Raw genomic sequence first — 25,936 nt, 5'->3', positions numbered from 1 at the left:
AAGGTCACCAACAAAAGACAGAAACCACATGCTCTCTGGTAATGCTTTAATCACACAGAGAAAAGAGCAAGATCAGTTTCAATTTGTGGGCATCAGTCTACCATTGCCAACAAGTCCACTCACAGTCTGTGCAGGCAGATGTTTATGCTTACCCATCTCCTGCAGTGACGTAAGAGGGACTTATGTAACGTCCCCGCTGGGAAGGTATATAGAAGTTATATAGAAATGAAGTTGGTCAGGTGCCATATGGTAACCATGCATGTGAAAGAGTCAGGGGAACTTACAGAATTTACTGTGTGCCTATAACAGGGGTCAATTTCCTCTGCCTAGGAGAAGGAACTTTGTTGTTGTTGTTAAGTGCCGTTGAGTCGTTTCCGACCCATAGCGACCCTGTACAGGGTTTCCGAGGGTGTAAATCTTTACGGGAGTAGAAAGCCTCATCTTTCTCCCGCGGAGCGGCTGGTAGTTTCGAACCGCTGACCTTAAGGTTCGCAGCCCGATTCGTAACCACTACGCTACCAGAGCTCCTTAGGAGAAGGAACTAGGAGAGAGAAAAAGACTCAATCCCCAGCCTCCTTATCAGAGAATATTCTGGTCCCACGGCCTCTCCTAATGCCACCCAGATGGGAGATTTGGAGCCAAGCTTCCTCCCAACATTCATGATCTTCTGCTGAGCAGAATCTAGCAGGCACTCACCACAAAGCTTAAACCTCAACAAGAAAAAAAGATGACTTTTCTTCCTGGTGGTGCTCATTATCTCCTTTCTCTGTGTATGGGTTGTTTAGATGCTCGGGTTTCTTCTCTGTGAACCTGGGATACAGTAACAACATACCACAATCACTGGTGGAATTTCAATAGTGCTACTTGGGAGCCCAGTAGAGCCACAGTCAGCCTGGCAGATGTTTTTTGTTTTTGTTTTTAATTTTGTTTGGTTTTGGCTTGTTTCATAATTGCAAACTGCAGAGTCCAGGACTTGAGGATGGAAGTGTGATGGTGGGTGGCCCATAGATTTGACAAGGCTTGTGAATACCTCCAGGTCATCTCCCAATTCAGTGCTTGAGGTTTAGAGATACGGGATATGAAGAGAAACACAGATCAGCTCCAAAGCTCCAGGAAAATTGAAACCAATACAGTGTCTCAAAATCCTCCTAGGCTCAGCTCATTTCCACCACAGACAACTGGGAAGACCTTGGCCTCAGAAATGTGCATCTTTTCTTTTGCTAACTTTCCAGATAAAATCCTCTTAAAACAAGTAGAATACACCCCAAATCTGGTGCACAGTGGAGCCACCTTGGGAGATGGTAACTCCAATCCTGGCACCCAAGCTTCAGCACAGATCAATAGAATCAAGCTCTCTAGGGGTGAGACTAGACATCGCACCTTTGTAAAGCTTCCCAAATGATTCGTGTTATAGAGTTAAGTCCACATCTTTTTCAAGGACTACATTCTATTGTCCAAGGTGAAAATGATGAACAGAAGAAAAATTACCTTTGAGAATCCCTTTGAACTGCCCATGATATCGAGTATAAATGACTTTGTATCCTTAGCCCAAAAAAGTTAATATAAGTGTAAATATTTAAAGTACCAAGAAATGTATAGCATATATTAGAAAGGGGATATGAAAAATAATAATTTTCAATATTAATTACAAGACCAAGAACACACTTGGAGTTGATTTCAGGTTGTTAAAGTCACAGAAAACAGGGTCCAAACCAGTTACTGTTGCTGTTGTTAGGTACAGCAGAGTCAGTTCTGACTCATAGCAACTCGTGCACAACAGAACGAAACACTATTCGATCTTGTCCAATCCTCACAACCGATGTTACATAGGAGCTCATTGTTGTGTCGATCCATCTCTTTGGAGGTCTTCCTCTTTTTAACTGACCCTCCCTTTTATCAAATATGATGTCAAAAGAATAAGTAACGAAGTTTTCTCATCCTGACTTCTAAGGAGCATTCTGGATATACTTCTTCCGACACAGATTTGTTTGTTCTTCTGGCAGTCCATGGTACTTTTAATATTCTTCTGCCACACTATAATTAAAATGTGTCAGCTCTTCTGTGGTCTTCCTTATTCATTGTCCCACTTTCACATGCATATGAGATTTGGGTCAAGCAAACCTTAGTTCTCAAACTAATATCATTGATCTTGAACACTTTAAAGATGTCTTCTGCAACAGATTTGCTTAATGCAATACGTCATTTGAATTTTTGACTCCTGCTTCCATGAATGTTGATTGTGTATCCCAGCAAAATGAAACCTTTGACAACTTCAATCTTTTCTCCACTTATTATGATGTTATTTATTGGTTCAGTTTTTGATCTTCATCAGTGTTTTAAGTCCTCTTCCCTTTCAGCAAGCAAGGCTATATCATCTGCATATCACAGATTGTTAATGAGTCTCCTAATCCTGATGTCAGGTTCTCCTTCATATAATGCAGTTTCTCAGGTTATTTGCTCAGATTGAATAAGTATGGTGAAAGAATACAACCCTGGTGTATACCTTTCCTGATTTTAAACCATTCAGTATACTCTTGTTCTGTTTGAACAACTGCTTCATGGTCTATGTACACGTTTCTCATAAGCATAATCCAGGGTTCTGAAATACCCATTCCTTACAATGTTATGCACATATTGCTATGATCTACAAATTCAAAAGCCTTTGCATAATCAATAAAGCACAGCAAAACAGCTTTCTGGTATTGTCTGCTTTCTACCAAGATCCAACTAATATCAGGATTGATATCCCTAGTTCCATGTCCTTTTCGGCATCTGGCTTGAATTTCTGGCAGTTCCTTGTCAATGTACTGTTACAACCATTTTGAATTACCTTACACAAAATTGTACTTGTATGTGATATTTATGATAATGTCTAGTGATTTCCTCAGTACATTGAGTCACTTTCTTTGGAATGAACATTAATGTATATCTCTTCCAGTCAGTTGACCAAGGTATCTGTCCAAATTTCTTGGCACAGATGAGTGAATGTCTCCAGAATTACATCAGTTTGTTAAAAAATTTCTATTTGAATTCCAACAATTCCTGGAGGCTTGTTTTTCACCAGTGCCTTCAGGGCATCCTGGACTTCTTCATTCAGTACCATAAGTTCTTGATCATATGCTACCTCTTGAAATGACTGAATAACGATCTTTTTTTTTTTTTGGTATGGTCACTCTGTGTATACCTTCCATCTTCTGATACTTTCTGCATCATTCAGTATTTTACCCATTCTATTAAGGATTCTACCCTTCAATATTGCAAGCTGAACTTGAATTTTTTCTTCAGTTCGTTCAGCTTGAGAAATGCTAAGCATGTTATTCCCTTTTGGTTTTCTAACTCCAGGTCTTTGCACATTTCATTATAATGTCTTCTCAAACTGCCCTTTGACATTTTTTGTTCAGCTCTTTTGTTTCCTCATTTCTTCTCATTGCTTTAGCATCTCTACCCTCAAGAGCAAGTTTCAAACTCTCTTCTGACATCCGTTTTGGTCTTTCTTTCTTTCTTTCCTGTCTATTTAATGACCTTTTGCTTTCTTCATGGATGATGTTCTTGATGTCATCCTACAACTCTTCTGGTCTTCTGTCTTTAATATCTAATGCATCGAATCTGTTCTTCATCTAATCTCTAAATTTAGATGGGATATATCCAATTGTATTTTGACTCTTAACGATTTCCTTTAATTTTCTTCAGCTTCAGCCTGAACTTGCATATGAGCATATGCTCCTGGTCTTGTCTTGACTGATGATACTGAGCTTTTCCTCTGTCTCTCCATAGGAGTCAGTTTGATTCCTGTGTATTTTACTGGGTGAGGTCAATATATATAATCACCTTTATGTTGTTTAAAAAAGGTGTTTGCTAGAATGAGTTGTTGGCCTTGCAAAATTCTATCATGATAGCTCCAGTATCATTTCTTTCACAAAGGCCATATTTTCCAACTACTGATCTTTCATCTTGACTTCTAACTTTTGCATTCCAAACACTGGTAATTATCAATGCATCTTGATTGTATGTTTGATCAGTTTCAAACTGAAGAAATTGGTTGAATTCTTCAGTTTCATCATCATTGGCTTCTGTATTTGGTGTGTAAATTTGAATAATAATGTCATCAACTGGTCTTCCTTGTAGGTATATGGATATTATCCTATTGCAAATAGCATTGTACTTTAAGACAGATCTTGGAATTAATGCAACACTATTCCTCTTCAATATTCCCAGCATAGTAAACCATATGATTGTCCTACTCAAAATGGCCAATACCAGTCCATGGCAGCTCACTAATGCCTAGGATATCAATCTTATGCATTTCATTTCCTTTTTAGCACCTTCCATATTTCCTAGATTCATACTCATATACTCTATGTTCTGGTTGTTAATGGATGTTTACAGCTGTTTTTCCTCATTTTGAGTTTTACCCCATCAGTCAATGAACATCCTAAAAGCTCTTCTCCATTCATGTCATTATAGTCAACTCTTTTTTGAGTAGACCCCAGTCATATTTTGAGTTCCTTCCAACCCCTGGGGGTCTTATCTTCTGGCACTATATCTGACAATATTCCGGAGCTATTCATAATGGGTTTTTTTTGTTTTTTTTTTATCTTCCAGCACTATATCTGACAATGTTCTGCTGCTATTTCTAAAATTTCAAGTGGCTAACCATTCAGAAGGGGCCCGCCTCTCCTTCTTCCTAGTCTGTCTTAGTCTAGAAGCTCCACTGAAACCTGTGAATCATGGGTGAAACTGCTGGTGTTTGAAATACCTATAGCATAGCTTCCAGCATCACAGCAACATGCAAGCGAACAGAGTATGACAAACAGACAGAAGAGTGGTGGTGTCTAAGCCTATAGGGTCAAATAGTACTAGTATAAACAATTAGTCTTTACATTGTGGGTGACCCAGTAGCATTTATAAGATCTGAGAGTTTTCACAGCATATTTTTGGTAGAAGCAGGTATTTGTACAAGCTTCCTGAGGCTTACAAGGAGCTCAGGTGGCACAGTGGACAAGTGTTTACCTACTAACTGACAGGTCAGTGATTCAAATTCACCAGTTACTCCACAAGAGAAAGATGGGACAGTGTACTTCTATAAAGATTGCTGGTGGTGGTGTTTGTTGTTAAATGCCATTGAGTTGGGTCCGATTCATAGCGATCCTGCATAGGGTTTCAAGGAGTGGCTGGTGAGTTTGAACTACTTATCTTGGGGTTCAAACCAACCTTGCGGTCCAGTGTTTATCCAGGACTCCCTATTAAGATGACTGCCTTAAAAACCCTATGGAACAGTTCTACTCTGTCCTGTAGGAGTGCTGTGTGTCAGATTCAACTTGAAAGCATTGGGTTTTATTGGGATTTAGATTCTGTACTCACAGAATGAAATGGACATTCACAAGATTCTCAGAAGACCTCAAAGTGGAGTGAAGAACCAAGTGTCCAGACTCTTAGCAGTTACTGGACAGGATTAAATCTAGCAGAAAGTGAATGGCTTCCAAATCCTGGTTGCACTTGATACCTCTAGTCTTGTTTTTGTTATATTCTAGCAAGGCTTCCATACTCCATTCTGCCAGTCTCATCTTTCCTTAACATTAGGTGTTCATACCATTTCCACATGTTTCCCCATGCTTTTCCTCTCACTTATAATGCATCTTAAAGGAGCTCTGGTAGTGTAGCGGTTATGAATCAAGCTGCTAATCTCATGGTCAGCAGTTCGAAACTACCAGCTGTTCCGCGGGTGAAAGATGAGGCTTTCTGCTCCTGTAAAGATTTACAGCCTCAGAAACACTGTACAGGGTTGCCATGAGTCAGAACCAACTACACGGCACATAACAACAACAACAAATAATGCATCTTGGATTCCCTTCACTTACCTGTTACCCCAAACCTGCCTGTCCTTAATTTCAGCTTAAACTGCTCACCCCTGATACATGGACCTGAACTTCAGAGCTCTACTAGTGTCCTCTTAGACTGCAACTCAATACTGAATGAAGAAAGTTACTATCTTTCTTCAGTATTCAATTGGTCTTTCATCTTCAGTCCTTCTGGCATTGTCTCATTATCTTTTATCAAATTCAGTTATTCACCCCACCCTTGAAATAATGTTTGACTCTTCTTTTCTCATTCACAATTTTGAATCTTTAAGTTCTATGGGCTTTATCTTGAACATCATTCAGAATCTAGTCACCACTTACCACTTCTGCCAGTACCAACCACTCTAGTCCAAAAGCCAAAAGAGCAAACCTACTGCCATCAAGTTGCTTCCAATTCATACCTACTCTATCCAGGGTTTCTCAGATTATCAATCTTTAAAGGAACAGACAGCTATAGCTTTCTCCTGTGGAGTGGCTGGTGGGTTTGAACCACTGATTTTTGCAGTTGGTAGCGTAATGCTCAACACACTGCACCACCAAACTATCATTTTATCCTACCTGGATTAGAATGTTGTTATTGCTGATGTTTTTAGGTTCTGTCAAGTCAGTTCCAACTCATAGAGACCCTATGGACAACAGAATGAAATACTGCCTGGCCCTATGCCATCCTCAAAACTGTTGCTACTCTTGTACCAGTTACTGCTGTCACTATGTCAGTTTATCTCATTGGGAGACTTCCTCTTTTTTGCTGACCCTCCACTTTACCAACCATGATATCTTCCCCCAGATACTGGTCCCTCTTGATAATATGTCCAAAGTACGAAAGATGAAGTCTTACCATTCTGGCTTCTAAGGAGCATTCTGGATGTTTTCCTTCCAACACTGATTTGTTTGTTCATCTGGCAGTCAGTGGTTCTTTTAATATTCTTCTCCCACCCCATAATTCAAATGCATTGATTCTTCTGTGGTCTGCCTTATTCATTGTCCAACTCTCACACGCATATGAGGTGATTAAAAATAACATGACTTGGGTCAGGCGAACCTTGATCCTCAAAATGAGAATCTTGGCTCTTGAATACTTTAAAGAGGTCTTGTGCAGCAGATTTGCCTCATCTTTTGATTTCTTGATTGCTGCTTCCATGAGTGTTGATTTTGTATCCAAGCAAAATGATGTCTTTGACAACTTCAGTCTTTTCTCCATTTATCTTTATATTTATTAGTCCAGTTATGAGAATATTTGTTTTCTTTATATTGAGGTACGATCCATAATTGCAGTTGTAGTCTTTGATCTTTATCAGTAAATATTTCAGGTTTTCTTCCACTAATTAAATCTAACTGTGTCTCTTTTTGCCCCTATTGACTACTTTACAAACAGCATCCTAAGTGATCCTTTGAAATTACAAGTCCAGTCACATAGCTCTCTATTTGAAATCTCCCAATAGCTGCCATCACTCTTAGAATGGAATTCAAAGACCACCTATTTCTGCCAAGGTCCAACAACAATTCAAATGATTTTACCCGGGATGTTAAAAACAAAACCAGTTCCCATCTAGTCAATCCTGACTCATGGCAAATCCCATAAGTATCACAATAGAACTGTGTGCCATCAAGTTTCCAACAGTTGATTTTTCAAAAGTAGATTTCCAAGCCTTTCCTCGGAGGTGCTTTGAGTGGATCCAAACTTCCAAAGTTTAGCTTAGCAGCTAACAAGTTTAACCATTTCTGTCACCCAGGGACTCCATGTTAATAACAACTAGCATTTAAAGAATGCTTATTTCATATCAGGCACACTAAGAGTTTCACATATTCAGGGTTGTTGAGCCCTATAAATAGTACTTCAATTAAAAAATAGAGGCACAAAGTTAAGAGACTTTAGCAAGGTGCACAGCCTAGAAATGCTGAACTGAGTGGGATTTGAACCCCGACCATATTCTCAACCACTGCCCTACTATGCCTGTAGATCTACCAGATAAACAGAATGATCTGTAGCCTGAACTGTCAGACTCTCATTCTAATTTAAAATATTTCAGTAAGAAGGCCAGTATTCTGTTTGCTCTCTTATGTTTTCATTGTTATCAATGTATGCATTTGGCTGTAGGAGGAAAAGTTTAAGGAAGAAAAAGACTGGAGCCTGCATTAATTAGGAACGCACAAGTCCCTCAGACAGCAGTGTACCCGAGCCAAGCTGGAAGCCAAGAAATTTGTTTTAAAAAATATGATAGCTCCCAAGCTAAAGATTACGTCAAATTTATGGTGATATACCACCCAAAAGGCAAAACCACAGTTTGTTTGTTTAAAGGCTGTTTTAGATTCATTTGGCTGCTTTTCAGAGCTACACCACAAGCAATGGGCTGAAGTTTCTGCTCAAGAGTTGAAAAGATGTCTTGAGAAAAGTAATTTTGATCCCTGCTCAAAAGCTCTGTTATTTAGAAGGATTGTCCACCTCCTGCCCCACATACACACTACTAGCTTTCTCTAGGGTCCACCTTGAGCTATAGTGTGGCACTACAGAATCAGCACTGGATTGAAAACCACAAGGTTGGCAGTTCAAACCCACCAGTTGCTCCCACCAGGAGTCCTGGTGAGGCTTTGTAAGATAAGCACTAGACTAAAAGGTCGGTTTGAACCATGAGGTCAACAGTTCAAATTCGCCAGCCACTCCTTGGAAACTCTATACAGGGTCGTTATGAGTCAGAACCAACTCAAGGGCACTTAACAGCAACAACAACACACTCTGTAGTTAGTGGAGGCAGGGTAGTCCTATTTGTTGAGCAGATTGGGCTTCCATTATAATTCCTTCAGAAGAAGTAAAATGTCACCCAGTGGTATCAAAAGCAGGAAGGGAGAAGTGTCTTCCAATGTCCTATTGATAGTGTAACTCAAGAAATCAGTTGCAATCAAGTGGATTTCTACTCATGGCAACGCCATGTGTACCAGAGGAGAACTGTGCTCTACAAGGTTTTCAATGGCTAATTTTGAGAAATACATCACCAGGCCTTTCGTGCAAGGTGCAAGGTTGAACCTCCAGTCTTTATACCAAGTGAGTATATTACCATTTGCATTACCCAGGCACTTCAGTGTAACTCAAGAACAAGGAATAATAAAAAATGATTGGTTGTTGGAAATACTTGAGTGATTCAGCCCTTCTGATAGTCATCATCTTGTTGCAAGTACACAAGCTCTCCTGTAGTTTGTTGCTACTTAAGAAAGACACTGTGCACTTTGCCATACAGGGTATTAACTGGAGCCTTGTACATATGTAGGGGAAAGAGTTTAGGAGGTTTAGCCTAGTCTCTCGATTATATTTATAAAAGTTGTTATCTGAAACATTGAGATGATGGGAAGAAAGGGCCCGAATTACACACCAGTAAGTGCAGTGCCCATTTTTTGGTGAAGAGAGGTGTCAGGGCATTGGGTTTCATTGATTTGGTCTCTATGGCAGGCCGGCTGCCCCCCAGGAAGGCCTGGTATTCCTGTCCTCTCCGTGAACCTGCCTGAAAGGGATACAGGAGTTATTGGGTAATCAGGACTTGTCAGCACCTCGGTTATGCAGGATGGTTCAATCCGATAATGTGAATGGAACCTGTAATAGTGCTGATGAAAAGCACTCCAGTTTCAAAAGGGCCTTGAATGATTTTTTGTTCATTTTCTGTTTACATGTAATGCGTTATTGATGTCATTACCTTATAATACAGCAGCTTGTTTCATAGAAAAACCAGGAATTATTCATTCTTTTAAAATAAAAAGAAAGAAAAGAAAAAGATAGACTAAAAAGAAGAAAGAAAGAAAGAACCCTGTTATGTGAGGAAAATTGCATTCGAATGCTGCAACTGAAACATATTGATTTTCTGGCACCAGACTTTTTAGATTAAAAATGCCAATACTAAATCCTTTCATGACCTATAGTTCATATGAAGTTCGCATGTCATTTACTATTATTCTGGGGGGAAAATGTTGAATCTATAATGAAAACATAGTTGGAAAGAATGTCTGCCATTTCCATAATTTGCATACCATTATAATAATGCCTGATTATGAGCTCAACATGCTGATAGTAGGGTAGGTTGAACATTTTTCTTATTGCAAATCAAAAGCCATTTGTCTGCTTAATTGTCTGCTTGTCTTGGCTTCATCCTTGGTGAGATCAGTGGATGCGCACACTTTCATTGTCCAGGCTCGTTAGGGTACAGTCATTCAGCTATCTGTGCTAAGAAAGACACATTCCTTCACAGTCTACTAATGCCTGTGACCTAGATCTGGTATTTCTGTAGTCCAGAAATCACTAAGGGTATTTTGATAGGTCTGTTAGGGAATTTAGGAGCTTTGGTGACACCGTGACTAAATCACTTGACTGATGAATGGTTCGAACCCATCAGCCACTCCACAGAGAAAGATGGAACAGTCGGCTTGAAAACCCTTTGGGGCAGTTCTCCTGTGTCCTGTAGGGTTGCTATGAGTCAAAATTGACTAAACTGCAATTGGTTGGGTTTATTTTGCTTTGTTTGTTTGTTTTGCTTTGTTTTGCTTAGGGAATTCCTGCTTGTATTAAGTAAAAGCCTTGTAGATTCTTTCCGTTGAACATGCTCCCATGCTTGCAGGCATACAAACACATATAAACCCTCTTCCTTACAAAAATACTTCAGGCTTTGAAAACTATTATTATTTTCTTGCTAAGTCTTTTTTCTTCAAATTAGATATGCCAGTTCACTTCCTTTGTTCATGTAATGGTAGAACATTGCATCTCTTTACCAACCTATTCACATTCCTCAGTATACATTAACTCAGCACCAGAAGGTAATGAAATATTCCAGACATGGTTCTACCAGCATGAAGTTAGGCAGAATCATTACCTCCATTATTCTAAAAATTATATTTACATTAATATAACCTGAAATTCAATTCACCTTTGGAGCGACTATGTCTCATTATTGATTCAGACTTGCATGAAATCAACTAAAGAACCTTTGTTAATATATAAAATATTATCTTGCTGCTTTTTCTTTCTGTCCTTTTCCTGCCTCCATTCCTACCTATCTAGTCCTTCTCACCAACCCCATTTTTTTAATTTAACAGTATAGCATGATCCCTTAACATCATCAATTTTTAACTGGGAAAGAATAAAACAAATATCTTTAATAATGTTTCCTTTCTTCTATCCTTGTGAAAGGGTGGCTTATCCTAGCATATTTCCCTCTTTTCAACTCATTTACCCACTTTGGATGAAAGTAAAGAAGCAAAAATCACTAATAATTCATGGACGTCATAAATGCGGTGCTATATATATTTCTGATTCTCTTCTTGGCAGCATGATCACATTGACCCTATGATTGAATGGGACCATGTGAAATATTTGTGCAAGGAATTGTGAGTAGAAATGTTTTGATAAAGCAAAGTATTTAAGGACCAGTTGTAAACTCTTAAGAGCTCTCTTTCTCTGTGGCATGGTAATCAGCAGCATTCAAGACTGTCTCATCATCAGTGTGGGGCTCAGAGTGAGGTGACATGAAGAGGCCTCCCTACTAACTAATGATTGACATAGAACATGATTAAGCAATAATTCTTTGGTTTTGGAAATTGCTAAGATTAGGGGTTATTTTTGCAACATAGTCTAGCCTATATGACTTATAGTCACATGTTCTGTACATTCATTCATTAACATTAGACAAATATTTGTTCAGCATTACCTGGGTAATACAAACAGTTAATGTACTTAGATGCTAACCAAAAGGTTGGAAATATGATTCCACCCAAGTCAGTTTAAAAAGAAAAAGCTTAATAATCTACTTCCAAGAAATCCTACACTGAAAATCCCATGGATCCTGACACCAGAATTCCTAGATGGTGCTCCACTACCACAGCCAACAGCTCTGAAATGGATCACAACAGAAGGTCCTGTATACTTGGGGTGGGGGTGGGAGAATATGAACCAAAATTCAAAATCATGAAAAAGACCAGTGTGACTGGTCTTATAGAGACTGATGAAACCCCTTAGGCTCTAGTCCTTAGTAACCTTTCAGTCATGAAACTGAACTCACCCCCATGGCTCCACTGTCAGCCAAACAATAGAAAGGTTTGCAAAGTAAACAGTAACTTCAGGGAACTATGCACACCTTAAAACAATCAACCATTCAAGATAAAAAAATAAAAAAAAAGGCAGCATTCATACAAGGATAAAGCTCAGAAAGGAGGAAGGGATAAAAAAGAAGAAAGAACTGAATGACAAACACAGAAAGGAAGTAGCAAGGATGTTTTTACATTGTAGGGACTGTAATCAATGTCGTGAGAACAATTGTGTATGAAGAGTTGAGTGGAAAATTAATTTTATCTGTAAACTTCACCCAAATCACAGTAAAAGGTGAAAAAAGGAAGAAGAAAGAAAGCCCTATGGGACACGGTTCTATTCTGGCACGTGGTGGAGTCACCTTGAGTCAGAGCTGACTTGACAGCAACTGATGGTTCTGATTAATCTACTATGTAAAAGACATTTTCAGTATTGCAGTAAATAAAACAAAAATCTCTATTCTGGTGAAAATAGAAGCTTTGGACATTTAATGTTGTGTCCACAACAGACCTGGACCCTTTCAAATATGACATGGTAGACAGAATGGGACATGTTCAGTGTGAGTGTCTTCAAATGTGTGATTATCAGTTCATATATTAGAATGAGTCCAGACTGGGAGTTGAAATTCCAGGATGTAAATGCTAGTGTTAAACTTGCCTCTGTTATGAATTGGGACTGACTGCTTTAATTGTCTGGCTTCCATTTCCTTTACCGTCTTTTCAGTCATGCTTAATTACACAATACTATTCATACCAAGGTTGCCAAGCTTCTACTTGAACGCTTTCAGAAACAGGATGCTCACCATTTCCTGAAACAGCATTTCATCTCTGGCACCTGTGTCTGCTTGAATATTTTCTTTCTGAAGAAAACATTAAGGTCTGCAGTCCTGGAGATATAACCAATTATTCTTTATGATGGAATCCCAAGGCCAGAATTTACATGTAAATCAAATCTTTACTGTGTTTGTATTCTGTGCCAAGCATTGCCTTGGACTAGACACTGTGGTCAGTATATGCCGTGGCCTTGAACTTGAAGTCCAATTAGATAGATAAGACTGACAATGAAGTGCCAGAGTACAACATATGGTGCTAAATTATGGGTCAAATTCAGGGAAAAGGGAAGTTTAGTGGAGGTTGGGGTAATAAAGGAAGACTTCATAGAGAGTATTGGAGTTGTGCTGCCTTGAAAGCTAGATAGATTCTAAGTAGGTAGAGAGAATAAAGGAAAAATATATCAGAAGAGAAGGCAGAGAGAGGAAGAATGTTATGCATTTGTGAAAGAAGAATGAAACCCACCTGGCAAGAACAGAAAATTGGAACAGAACCAAGATTCTGGCTGACCCTGTGTGGACAATTACAAGAGTCCATTGATATAAAGTTTGAAATAGATCTAATACCAAGCATCCATACTAACTTGATCTGTAGTAAAGGATATCCTCACTTCCTTTTCCATCCGAAAGGCTTCCAACCACTTAAGATGTCTTGCAGATATGAGCCTGCTCTTTATATTATAGATCCTCCCTGTCTGTTTAATTAACAATAGCTACTGCTCTGTTGTGTGGAGTCCTAGTGTGGCACTGTGGGTTAATGCACCACACTGCAAAGCCGTTTGAACTGCAAGGTCAGCAGTTCAAGCTCACTAGCTGCTCCTCAGAAACCCTATACAGGGTCGCTATGGGTCGGAATCGACTCAATGGCACTTAACAACAACAACAACTGCTTTGATACCGTAGTGGTTACAATTCAGCCTGCTAACCTCAAGGTCCACAGTTCACAACTACTAGTTGTTCTGCTGGAGAAAGATGAGGCTTTCTGTTCCCGTAAAGATTTGCAGCCTTGGAAACCTTGTGCAGGGTCACTATGAGTCGAAATGGACTCCACGGTACTTAACAACAACTGATCAAAAGAAGTCCTGGGATGGTGCTGTGGAATAAATCACTGGACAACAAGGTCAGTTTGAACCACAAGGTCAGCAATTCAAACTCACCAGCTGCTCCTTGGAAACCCTATACAGGTGTCTGTATGAGTTGGAACCAACTCGACTGCACTTAACAATAACAATAACAACAGTGATCAAAAGGGGTCCTGGTATGGTGCTGTGGAATAAACACTGGACTGCTAACCAAAAGGTCAGCAGTTCAAATCCACCAACAGTTCTTTGGAAAGTCTATACAGGGTCAAAACTGACTGCCCAGTACTTAACAGCAACCAATCAAAAGTTCACAGTCTTGATAACCCATGGGGTGTTTCCACTCTGCACACTTGAGGTCACCATGTGTCAAAATCAAGTTTATTACAACTAACAACATCAACAGTATCAAATATTTAGATGTACCCCATAGAAATCTAAATGGTAGCAGATATTGCCAAGTCAGTATAAACAGATCCACTGAGGACTTCCATAGATGAGCAGAGGGGGAGTTGGGCCTATCTCTATGCTGTAACAAGGCACTTAGGACAAATATGAAAAAGAATACCCATTACCAAATGGGCTTCATTCTTCATAAAAGTGATGGGTTTATTTTGCTTTTCAATGTGAATGGCTTTCCCGAGGGCACGTATGGTACATAGGCAGTTTCAGGCTCGTGACACAAACACTCAAAAGATGTAAGGAATGACAGTGGGGAATATGGATATACACACTCAAGCTGGCTTGCTCTGCCTTTCAGTTGACCTCATAAGTAATTTTCTCTTAGGACCACTAGTTTCAAGCTGAAAAAAAGAGAGAAAGAAAGTCAAGTTAAAACAACTCATTAATGTAGTGCTTGGTTTAAGAGGATATGGGAAAAAATAAATGCATTCAAAATGCAAGTTAGCTGGGGCAGATGAGTTGCTTCCTGCAGTGTTAGGGGAAGTCGTTAATGAACTTAGTGAATCTGAAGCAATCATTTTTGAAATGCCAAGGAGAACAGGGGTAGAGTCAGACACGGAAGAAAAATTAATGTGTTATTTTCTATAAATGGAAAGGGGGAATTTTGGCTAATTACCTTTCTAAAAATTAAGGTTATCACAAAAATAATATACACTGACTGGATATTTTCAGTCAGTTGATCAGTTTCAAAGCATGTTCACATCCTCTATTTTATTTGTCTCCCACAGCAACACTGGGAGATAAGCAGAGTAGATAACATGCATTTTTTAAATCTTCATTCTATAGATGAGGAACTAAAATTTCAATAGACTAAAAGACTCACTCAAGACTACATGGCTAATAAGCAAAAGTCCGGACAAAAAAAACAACAAATCTTTCAACCTATGTTCTGATAAAGTGTAAAAGAAAGACAAAACTCAACAATTAGCAGTTTATAAAATGTATCTCCCTTAAGAGAGAAGGTTTGGCGATGTAATTTAGTGAGCAAAGAATTGCAAAATTCCTCTGTAGCAGACATTGCAAAAAGAAACCTAAAGTCATAATCTAGCAGTGGATGGGTCTACACAGTTATGGCTCAAACAATATTTATAGTGGGTTGTTTTTTGTTTTCAATATTTGGAAAATATTTCAATCAAAACATTTCACATTAAAATTTATATTTATACTCTGTCTTTAAAACTTAACATATAATTCCACTGGCTGGCTTACCCACAATGCCACAATCAGCAGGAACTGAAAAGCAGCTGCTTCACTGAGATAGACAAGTGCTTTCCAGTTTGCCACAGTCTTTACCACTCCCTGTTGTCCCCAATCCTGGAGATCAAGAATCAGTTGATATTTTTCCTCACTCTTGAACTACTGTTTTTTCTCCTATCCATCTGCCATTACTCATTGAATTCTGGTGACTGTTGAACTTGTGCTCCAAATCCGGAGGCAGCCTTCCAATTCATCAATTTCTAACTATGTGAACATGGGAAGATTGTTTCCAGTCTTAAAGATTACATTCCTAATTTCCATTCTGTTAAACAATAATGATGATACTTAACCTGCATTGAATTTTGGGTTTTTTTTTCTTTCTAACAGTCCTCCTTTCTTTGAAAGTCTTCATCTTATGGAGAAAAGGAAGGCCTATGAAATCCTAATACTTGTTTTCTAGCCTCCCTGGTATATAGGGCACAGGCAAGAAACACATGTTCCTCCAAATAAATGGACCAGACTTCGATTTAAGAGCTTGGGACTTAAGAAAGCATAACATGTTTGTGACTTGTTTTGACAAGAGCTACTTGGAGTTTCTGGAGCAACCATGGCAGATGTGCCAATTGTGCCATCCAGAGTCCCCCTTCAGCATGGTGGTGATGTAAACTGTGATGTCCGTGTCAACTGTGGGAATCATTCGGGACTCTCCCATTCTTACCCATGGTTTCAAGGATTGTTTCTGGCTGTGTGACCTCCAAGTCCAGTTCTCTGGCCTCCCAAACATCTGTTGTTGTTAAGTGCTGTCAAGTTGGTTCCAACTTATAGCGACCCTGTGTAGGGCTGGTGAGTTTGAAGCACTGACCTTACAGTTCAAACGGGCCTTGCAGTCCGGTGCTTATCCTACAGCACCACACCTCATAAATATCCTTTAGTGTGGTGCTGTGTCCATTGGCTCTTATATCCAACCCCTACTCTTTCCCTACTTTGCTTTGTGTTCCAGGAGGTGATCCCTATAAAATTGATTTCCCAAACTCCTGTGTCAGCAGCTGTGTAGGACTGGAAGCTTATGTAATTTGGCGGGCCTTCTTTAGTGAAAATTATATAAAATTATGTACAATAGAGTATAACTATTTCTGTGAGAAAAAAAGAAATCACAACAAATCAGACATCTTAAAATGTGCTTCTTTTTGTTACTAGTAAGTACCGTTGAGTCAGTTCCAACGCATAGCAACCCTGCATAGGATTTCCAAGGAGCAGCTGATGGGTTTGAACCACCGACCTTGCACTTCGCTGTCCAGTGCTTGTCCTACAGAGTCACACCAGAACTCATTTGCTTACTGTAGTTGTTAGGTGCCATCAAGCAGATGCTGATTTATATTGACTGTATGCACAGCAGAACAAAACACTGCCCAGTCCTGCATTATCTTCACAGTCACTGTTAAGTTTGAGCCCATTGCTCTTTCCACTATGCCAATACATCTCCTTGAGAATCAGTCTCTTTTTCGCTGATCTTCAACTTTACCAAGTATAATGTGCTTCTGCAGGGACTGTTCCCTCCAAATGATATAGCCAAATATGAGAGCCAAAATCTCACCATTCTTGTTTCTAAGGAGCATTCCAGCTATACTTTTTCCAACACAGATTTGTTTGTTCTTGTATCAATCCATGGTATTTTAAATATTCTTCTCTAACACATGACTGAATGCATCAATTCTACAGTTTTCATTATTAATTGGCCAAGTTTTATATGCATATGAGGCAACTGAAAATACCATGGCTTGGGGCAGGCACACCTTAGACCTCAAACTGATAGCTTTACTCTTGAACACTTTTAAGAGGTCTTGTGCTGCAGATTTGCCTTATGCAATGCATCATTTGATTTCTTAACTGCTGCTTCCATGAGAGTTGCTTGTGGGTCCAAACAAAATGAAGTTTTTGACAACTTCGATTTTTCTCCATTTATCATGATGTTATTTACTGGTCCATTTGTGAGGAGTTTTGTTTTCTTTATATAAAGGTGCAATCCATACTGAAAGTCATAGTCTTTGATCTTCATCATATGTAATTTAAGTCCACTTCACTTTCAGTAAACAGGTTATATAATCTGCATAGCACAAATTGCTAATGAGTCTTCCTCTAAACCTGGTGTCATGCTCTTCTTCATATAAAACAGTTTCTCAAATTATTTGCTCTGCATACAGATTCAATAAGTGTAGGTGAAATAATACAGACCTGGCACACACCTTTCCTGATTTTAAACCATTCAGTATCCCCTCATTCTGTTTGAAAGACTGTCTCTTGATCTAGATACAGGTTCCTCATGAGCATAATCAAGTATTCCTGAATACCCATTCTTCACAATATCATCTTTAGAGTCTGTCATGATAACTACGGTCAAAAGTCTTTGCATAGTCAATAAAGCACAAGTAAGCAACTTTCTGGTATTCTCTGTTATCAACTGATCAATCTGACACGAGCAATCATTTTCCTAGTTCCACATCCTCTTTTGAATAATGACTTCAGTGTCTGGCAGTTCCCTGTGACTGTACTGTTGCAGCCATTTTTAAATTATCTTCAGCAGAATTTAACTTGCATGTGATATTAATGATATTGTTCAAGGATTTCCTCATCCTGTTGGGTCATCTATCTCTGGAATGGGCATTAATATGGAGCTCTTGCAATCACTTGGTTAGGTAGTTGTCTTCCACATTTCTTAACATAGTATTTTGTTATTATCCTGTTTATTTCCATTGGTTCTGTTGTGATGTCACATATATTGTTCCTTATGCATGTTATTTGCATCATCTCCCTCTTTTCTTGTGTTAGATTTGTCAATGGTTTGTCAATTTTATGAATCCTTTCAAAACACCAACTTCTTGTCTTATTCTTTCTATTGTTTTCTGCTGTGATCTTTATCATGTCTTTACTTCTGATGATTGTAGACTTTGCAGGTCTTTGTTGGAGATGTGTTAATGTGTTGACTTGGGTTGTTACTTCTTTTTGGATATGTGCATTTATTGCTATAAATTTCCCTCTCAGTCCTGCTTTTGCTGTGCTTAGATTTGCTATGTTGTGTTTTCATTCTGATTTGATTCAAGGAATTTTTTAATTTCATTTTTCATTTGCTCTGTTACCCAGTAACTTTTATTCAGGCTTTTACTTGGTTTCCATGTATTTGATTTTGTTTCCTTGATCTTCCAGTTGTTGATTTCTTATTTTATAGCATTGTGATCTGAAAAGATGGTTTGTAGTGTTTTGATGCTTTTAAATTTATTGAGGCTTGCTTTGTGGCCTAACATATGGTCGATTCTGAAGAATGTTCCATGTGCACTGGAAATGCGTTGTGCTATTGTTGGGCTGAGATATCTGTATAAATCTATGAGATCAAATTGGTTGAACATATTATTTAGTTCCTGACTTCTCTTCTAGTTGGTCTGTCAGTTTTCAAAACTGGTGTATTAAAATCCCCTGCTATTATTGTAGAGTTGTCTATTTGTTTCTTCAGTTCTACTAGAGTTTGATTTATGTATTTTGAGGCTCTTTCATTGGGAGCATAGATATTTCTTATGGTTATGTTCTGTTGTTCAATTTACCCTTTGATAATGTCCTTCTCTGCCTCTTATGCTGTTTTTTGCTTTAAAGTCTATTTTATCAGAAATTAATATTTCCACTCCTGCTCATTTCTGATTGCCATTAGCTTGATATACTTTTTTCCATCCTTTAATTTCTAATCAATGTTTGTCTTTGTGTGTACACTGTGCCTCTTGTAGACAGCATATTGAAGTGCCCTATTTTCTTATCCATTCTGCTACTCTGTCTCTTGACTGGTACATTTAATCCATTGATGTTCAGTGTAATTACCAGTAGGTATGAATTGATTGCAGTCATTTTTCTATGTGTTTTTCTTGCGGTGTTGCTAGTTTCTTTGTTCTACATGTTTTCCTGTGCCAAGTTCATTTTTGTGTGTGTGCTTTTTCTTGTCAATTTCTTCATTGTTTTAATGTTTACAAAATCTTTATGGTTTTTATTTACTTGATATGATGCGAAGGTGTATTGCGTTTCCTTGAGGTTATTAATTTCTTCCCCATTTTAAACACTCTGTTTTGTTTTTTTCTTGAAATATCCTTGACTTCCTCACCGTTTGGAATTCTGCAATTATATTTTCCACTCTTTTTCCTTTGTAGTTATCTTCATTATTAATTGATCTCTAATTCCCTATTTTCAGAGTAGTAGGTTTGTTATACTTTGGATACTTTTATATCTGGATTGAATTCTGTGTGGTGTTGCCATGTATGTTACTCTCCAGTTGTCGACTGTTTGGGTTCTCAGTACAAAGGACTCCCTTTAGTATTTTCTTTAAAGTTGGCCTGGTTTTTAAAAAATCCTTTAATTTCGGTTTATCTGGAAATGTCCTGATTTTGCCATCGTATTTGAGGGACAGTTTTGCTGGGTATATGATCCTTGGTTGGTAGTTTATTTCTTTCAGTTTTGTCTATATCTTCCGTTGCCTTCTTGCCTGCATAGTTTCTGATAAGAAATCAAAGCTTAATCTTATTGGTCTTCCTTATTAGATAACATTTTGTTTTTCACAAGCTGCTTTCAGTATTCTTGGCTTGGTTTTTATTTTAGAGAGTTTAATTATGATGTGTCTTGGTAACTTTTTTTGTGGTTTATTCTGTTAAGAATTCATTTGGTTTCTTGAAACACATCTTCTCATGTTTCATGATATTAGGGAAGTTTTCTTTCATTAGCTCTTTGACTACCTTTTCTGTGCTTTTTGTTGTCTCTTCTTATTCTGGAATTCCATTTGCCTGTAAGTTATTCCTCTTTATGCTGTCCCACATGAATCTTAGACTGTCTAGATTTTTTTTATATTTTTCTGGTTGTTCTAACTTACTAGTATTGAGAGATTTATCTTCAAGCTTACTACTTCTGGCTTCCATTGATTCCACTTATGGTATCTTAGCATTAATCGTCTGGATTTCTGTTTGCAGGTTTTGTGTTGTGTCCAATCTTTTACCTACTTTGATTCCTCCTGTGGTGCTTTCCTGAATTCTTCCTTGTTTTCTTTGACCTTTCTGTCAGTCATCTGGTGGTTATGTGCCAAGGAGTTGGTTTCAACTCACAGTGACCCTGTATAGGGTTTCTGAGGCTATAAACCTTTACAAGAGCAGAAAATCTCATCTTTCTCCCACGGAACAGCTGGTAGTTTTGAACTGCTGACCTTGAGGTTAGACGCCTGACTCATAACCACTACAGTACCAGAGCTCCTTATCAATCATTTGCTATTACCTAAATATCATTCTCCTGAATTCTTTTTCATGTAGTTCCGATGCTCTTTCTTTTTCAAAAACATTTTCTAGCTCTACCTCTTGGTTATTTGTTTGAACTACTTTATCTTGTTTCTTCATGTGAACATAAATTGCCTGCTGCTTTCTAGACATTGTGATGTTGTATTTGCAATAAGTTGATGAATGTAAATTGGTGAATTCCCAGGCATATACCAAATGCCTCCTGGTGGGTGTGAGCAGGAGATGAGCTTGTATACTGTTTGCTGTTACCTGTTTATGCAGTTCAGCTCTCAGTTCTTCAGTTTAGCTGTTATTGGTTGTTGTTATCGATCTGGTATATAACAGCTGGTATTGGCTCTTGCCTAATTGGTGAGACTTTTAAAGGTACAGTTATGGCTAGCCTGTATGGCTGCAGTTGCTGTCTCCTGTCAGGTGAGGCAAGAAGAGAAAACATACACACAAGAAAGAAGGAAAACAATCAAACAGCAGCAAAATAATAATAATAATAATAATCTGGTAATGACTTATTTCCACCAATAAGTGGTATGCCTCTGCACCACGTACTGGCCTCTTGCCTTCACAATACCCGAGAAAGTTCAAGATGGCCATGCTGTACCTGGATGGCCCACACACATCGCCAGTCTTTTTTTGTTTTGTTTTGTTCTTCTCTACCCCATGTGCCCATTTAGTCACTTCTACTAGTTAAAGGTAGTCCAAGACTATTGAAGACTGACTTTGCAGATTTGGAACAGGGTCTGCCAAGTGGGGTTATTGCAATGTTCAGTGCAGCTTACAACATCGGCCCTCACCTGTGTATGGCTCTGACTGCCTGGAGAGTAGGAGCTTCCCAGTGGGTGTATGTATGCTGGTGGAGGCTGGCCTCACTTCTCCTTACCAGGGAAGGGTAGGGAATTAGAAAATAAATTGCACCTTTGCCTCTGCAAGCCACAAGTAGGTTTCTGCGATGTGAATATGTTTTCTTGTCTCTGAAGTTGCTCACAAATGCTCAAGATGACTGCGGCAGATCTGGTTGGCTATCATAGATCAGCAGTCACTTCTTTTTTTTTGCTGCATCTGCTCAGCTCTTTCTCTTAGTAAGCATTCATTTTACTTCTCTATTCCTTCTTCTGAAGCTCAGAGTTTTAGGACTATCGTCTGCATCTCTGTCATTTGGTTTTCTGTATCTTTGTGGTAGAAAGCCCATGAAGCCTTTCTGCCTGGTCTCCATCTTGTTCCGCCTTCATATGATATTCTTGATGTCATTCCACAGCTCTTCTGTTCTTTGGTCATTAGTGTCTAAAGCATTAAATCTGTTCTTAAGATGATTTCTAAATTCAGGTGAATTCTGTTCAAAGTAATATTTTAGCTCTTGTGGACTAGTTTTAATTTTCTTCAGCTTCAGCTTAAACTTTCATATGATCAGTTGATGGTCTGTTCCACAATCTGTCCCTAGCCTTGTTTTGACTGATGATACTGAGTTTTTCTTCTTCTCTTCTCACAGATATAGTCAATTTGATCCCTGTGTATTTCATTTGGAGGTTCATGTATGCAATCACCTTTTATGATGTTTAAAAAAGGTATTTGGAAAGAATAAGTCATTGATCTTGCAAAATTCTATCATGCAATCTCCATCATCGTTTCTATCACGGTGGCCATATTTTCCAATTACTGACCCTTTCTCTTTGTTTCCAACCTTTGCATTGCAATCACCAGTAATTATAAATATAACTTGAATGTATATTTGATCATTTCAGGCTGAGAAAGTTAGTAGAATTCTTGAATTTCATTGTAATTCCATCGTAAGTGGTTTTAATGGTTTTTGTGTAAATTTGAATAACTGCGGTATTAGCTCATCTTTCTTGTAGGCATATAGATATTATCCTATCACATACAGCATTGTATTTCAAGATAGATCTTGAAATGGTATTCTTGATGAATGCTACACCATCCCTCTTGAATACGATATTCCTGGCATAGTAAGTCATATAATTGTGAGATCCAAAATGGTCCACAGCAGTCCATGTCAGCTCACTAATACCTAGGATATTACTGTTTATGTGTTCCATTACATTTTTTACAACTTCCAATTTTCCTATAGTCATACTTTGTACATTACATGTTCCTATTATTAATGAATGTTTTCAGCTGTTTTTCCTCATTTTTATTTGTGCAGACTACTACTGAATGTTTAGCCACTAAAAACCTTATGAATGGCAGCCAATCATTTTCATATATAGTGCCAGGAGATGAAACTATATGAATAGCACCAGAATATTTTAAGATATGGTACTGAAAATTAGTCCTTAAGTTTGGAAGGTACTCAAAATATGACTAATTAGTTTAGAATTAGAAAATTATGAAAAATTATAAAAATAGTTCACATTTTTATTAAGTAACTACTTAAAGGATCTCTCTTACACTTTTCCCCAAGAATTTTTGGCTGTATACTCTTTGATTGTTTCTTCCTATGGAAACAGTGTTCTGTAGAAAAAGTAGAAATATGATTCTGTCTTCCTTCAGTACGTTGATCAGAATTTACTTTTTTATTATTGACACTATATAAAATTTTTCATTTCCAAGTCATTATCAATGTTTTATGTGAATATTTAGAATTTTTTCAAGTTGCATTCATATCAAAACTGTAAGATTTGCTGTCAGCTTAAGGTTATATATCATTGAATAGTTTTTCATCTATGTCTCTGTGTTAAGACATTCCAAATGAATGGCAGGAGTTAACACAGTGGGTGACTGTGTATTACTGGAGGCTATTCTGCTACCAGAAATCCTGGTGTAGCACTGTAGGATAGACACAGGACTGCAAGGTAGGTTTGAACTACAAGGTTGATAGTTCCAACTCATCAGCCACTCTTCAGAAATCCTGTACTGAGTCACTCTGAGTTGGAACTGACTGCACAGCACTTAACAAAAGCAATAATTCTACTAGCTACCAAGAGAGCCCGTTTTTCACCTATCTGAATGTATAGTGGAACAACAAAATTTATGAAATATTTAAATTTAACATTCAAATTTTATGTAGAAAAAAATTGTAGGGCATGGGAAAGTCTGAAGTCTTAACTTCCCTACCCTCTACACACTAAGTAGTGTTAACAACCTTTTATCATGAAGACAACACAACTAATGTCTATGTGTATGTAACTGTGAACCACAAACATGGTGGTGGTGGTTATGTGCCAGGGAGTCAGTTCCAACTCATAGCGACCCTGAATAGGGTTTCCAAGGTTGTAAATCTTTACAGAGCAGACTGCCTTATCTTTCACTATAAATATGCCTGAAATCACTCTGATGCCACCTAACTTAAAAAGTATGACAGAGAGGAAGTTGGTGGAATGTAACAGAAGTTGCAACCATTTGAGTTCAATTCCTTATTTATTCCAATTTTATGTAGTATATGACCATATTAAGAAGTTGCTACGGTCACTCCAGAGCCTTGGATGGGGCCTGCATGGGCTTCCATCTCAACCCACTTCTTGACCCAGTCTAGTTTAGCTAAAGGAGGTACTAGCAAGAGATGGGAGGGCTTTGAGAACAGCCCCTCTTCTAGTTTATCCCTTCAGTCTTAGGGCAAGTAGTGGCCTCCTGTTCGTATTAATTTCTATCACTGTTCCATTCTATTTTGAACTCTTCTAAAATATGTGTAAGGACTCCTGGTTTGGTACCGTAGGATCAGCACTGGACTTTGAACCATAAGGTCAGCAGTTCAGACCTACCAGCTGCTCCTTGAAAACCCTATACAGGGTCCCTATGAGTTAGAACTGACTCGATGGCACTGAACAACAACAAAATATTTGTAACTCATTGCTATATTAAAGATCACCTAGAATGATGTTGTTTCCTAAACTGGACTCTGGCTAATGACATTTTCAGTTTAAATGAGTATGCTCGGAAATTTCTGTACACTTCTGAATTGGGGGTGGTGGTGATGTGCTGTGGCACTGGGTCACATTTCTGAAATTGGAGACTAATAATTCTGTACAGATAGATATCTGCTACTTTTTATAAATTTTTCATACCTGACATATAGTTGAACCCACAGGCTAATCTTAGGAGATGTATATGTATTTTTCTATATGTTTATAATGATTGTTTCTCTCCATGATTGACAGACTACACAGACTTTATATATTATATTAGTTGAAGGCCTTATTTTTGAGTGAGCACAATCCAGATCCCCCTGAAAGTATAAGATTTTATACATGCAATCAAGGACAATTATTAAAAATTATAAAATGTGATACCTATAAATATTTTAAGCCAAGAAATCTGTTGGGATTAGAACTAGGAACAGGAAATGAAACTTTATTTCATTGGGAAAAGCATGCCTGGAGGAAAAAATATATAATTCACACATTTCAGAAGAGAAAAACCAAAATGGCCCAGAGGCTGATGGAGAACTAGAATAGTGATGAACGGCAAATTTGGTGTTAAATTCTGTATCCGATGGCAACAGTTTTTTGAAAGCATAAACCACTGGGTGGACTGTACATTTAGTGTTAGTAGTATGAGTATATGTTAAAAAGAAAATACAAGCAATATGAATTGGACTACAGAGGACTAACAATATATGACAGTAATGAAAATTTGTACTTATATCTTTTTTGTATTAGAAACATTTTCATAAATGGGACAAATAATGATAAGGAATAGTAAATATATATATATATATATTCAAATTGTAGAATTTGAGAAGAGACCACAGACACTTCCTGGTTAACACCCTCATTTTACACGTGAAGTAAAAAGGACCCGAAAAGAAATCATTCACATCTGGTCTCTTAGCCAAATAAGATCTTTGTCTCGTGCTTTCCTCTCTACAACTCTGGTTGGCATACATAATTCATGTGTGAATGTAAGGCTACATGAATGGTGACTGAAGGAAAAATTACTAACTAATCCTAAGTATTTGATTACTACAAATGGAATTTAAAATATATATATTATCATCAATAAAATGGTTAATATAATTATTGAAGCTTCCCTGTCTTCTTCTTCATTGCATCCTTACTGCCTACCTTGGTTCTGGCACAAAGGTATTAAATTGTTGTTGTTGTTGTTGTTGTCAGGTGCCATCGAGTCGGAACCGACTCATAGCGACCCCATGCACAGCAGAACTAAACAATGTCCGATCCTGGGCCAACCTC

General features: G+C 38.1%; 1 protein-coding gene across 2 annotated transcripts in view; it reads left to right on the top strand.

The window, feature by feature from the left end:
• RARB (retinoic acid receptor, beta) overlaps positions 1-25,936 on the top strand; it is a 621,377-nt gene that overhangs the window by 196,966 nt on the left and 398,475 nt on the right. Inside the window, exon 5 of one of the 2 annotated variants that reach the window (XM_006851621.1) lies at positions 13,784-13,800. The exons of the other annotated variant lie outside the window; for it this stretch is intronic. Coding sequence (XP_006851683.1) covers positions 13,784-13,800 — 17 coding nt within the window. The remainder of the gene's footprint in view (positions 1-13,783; positions 13,801-25,936) is intronic. 2 annotated transcript variants of the gene reach the window in all.

The sequence above is a fragment of the Chrysochloris asiatica genome, unplaced genomic scaffold, assembly GCF_000296735.1.
Source record: "Chrysochloris asiatica unplaced genomic scaffold, ChrAsi1.0 scaffold00030, whole genome shotgun sequence".
Lineage (NCBI taxonomy): Eukaryota > Metazoa > Chordata > Mammalia > Afrosoricida > Chrysochloridae > Chrysochloris > Chrysochloris asiatica.
This window is presented reverse-complemented; position numbering and strand designations above follow the sequence as displayed.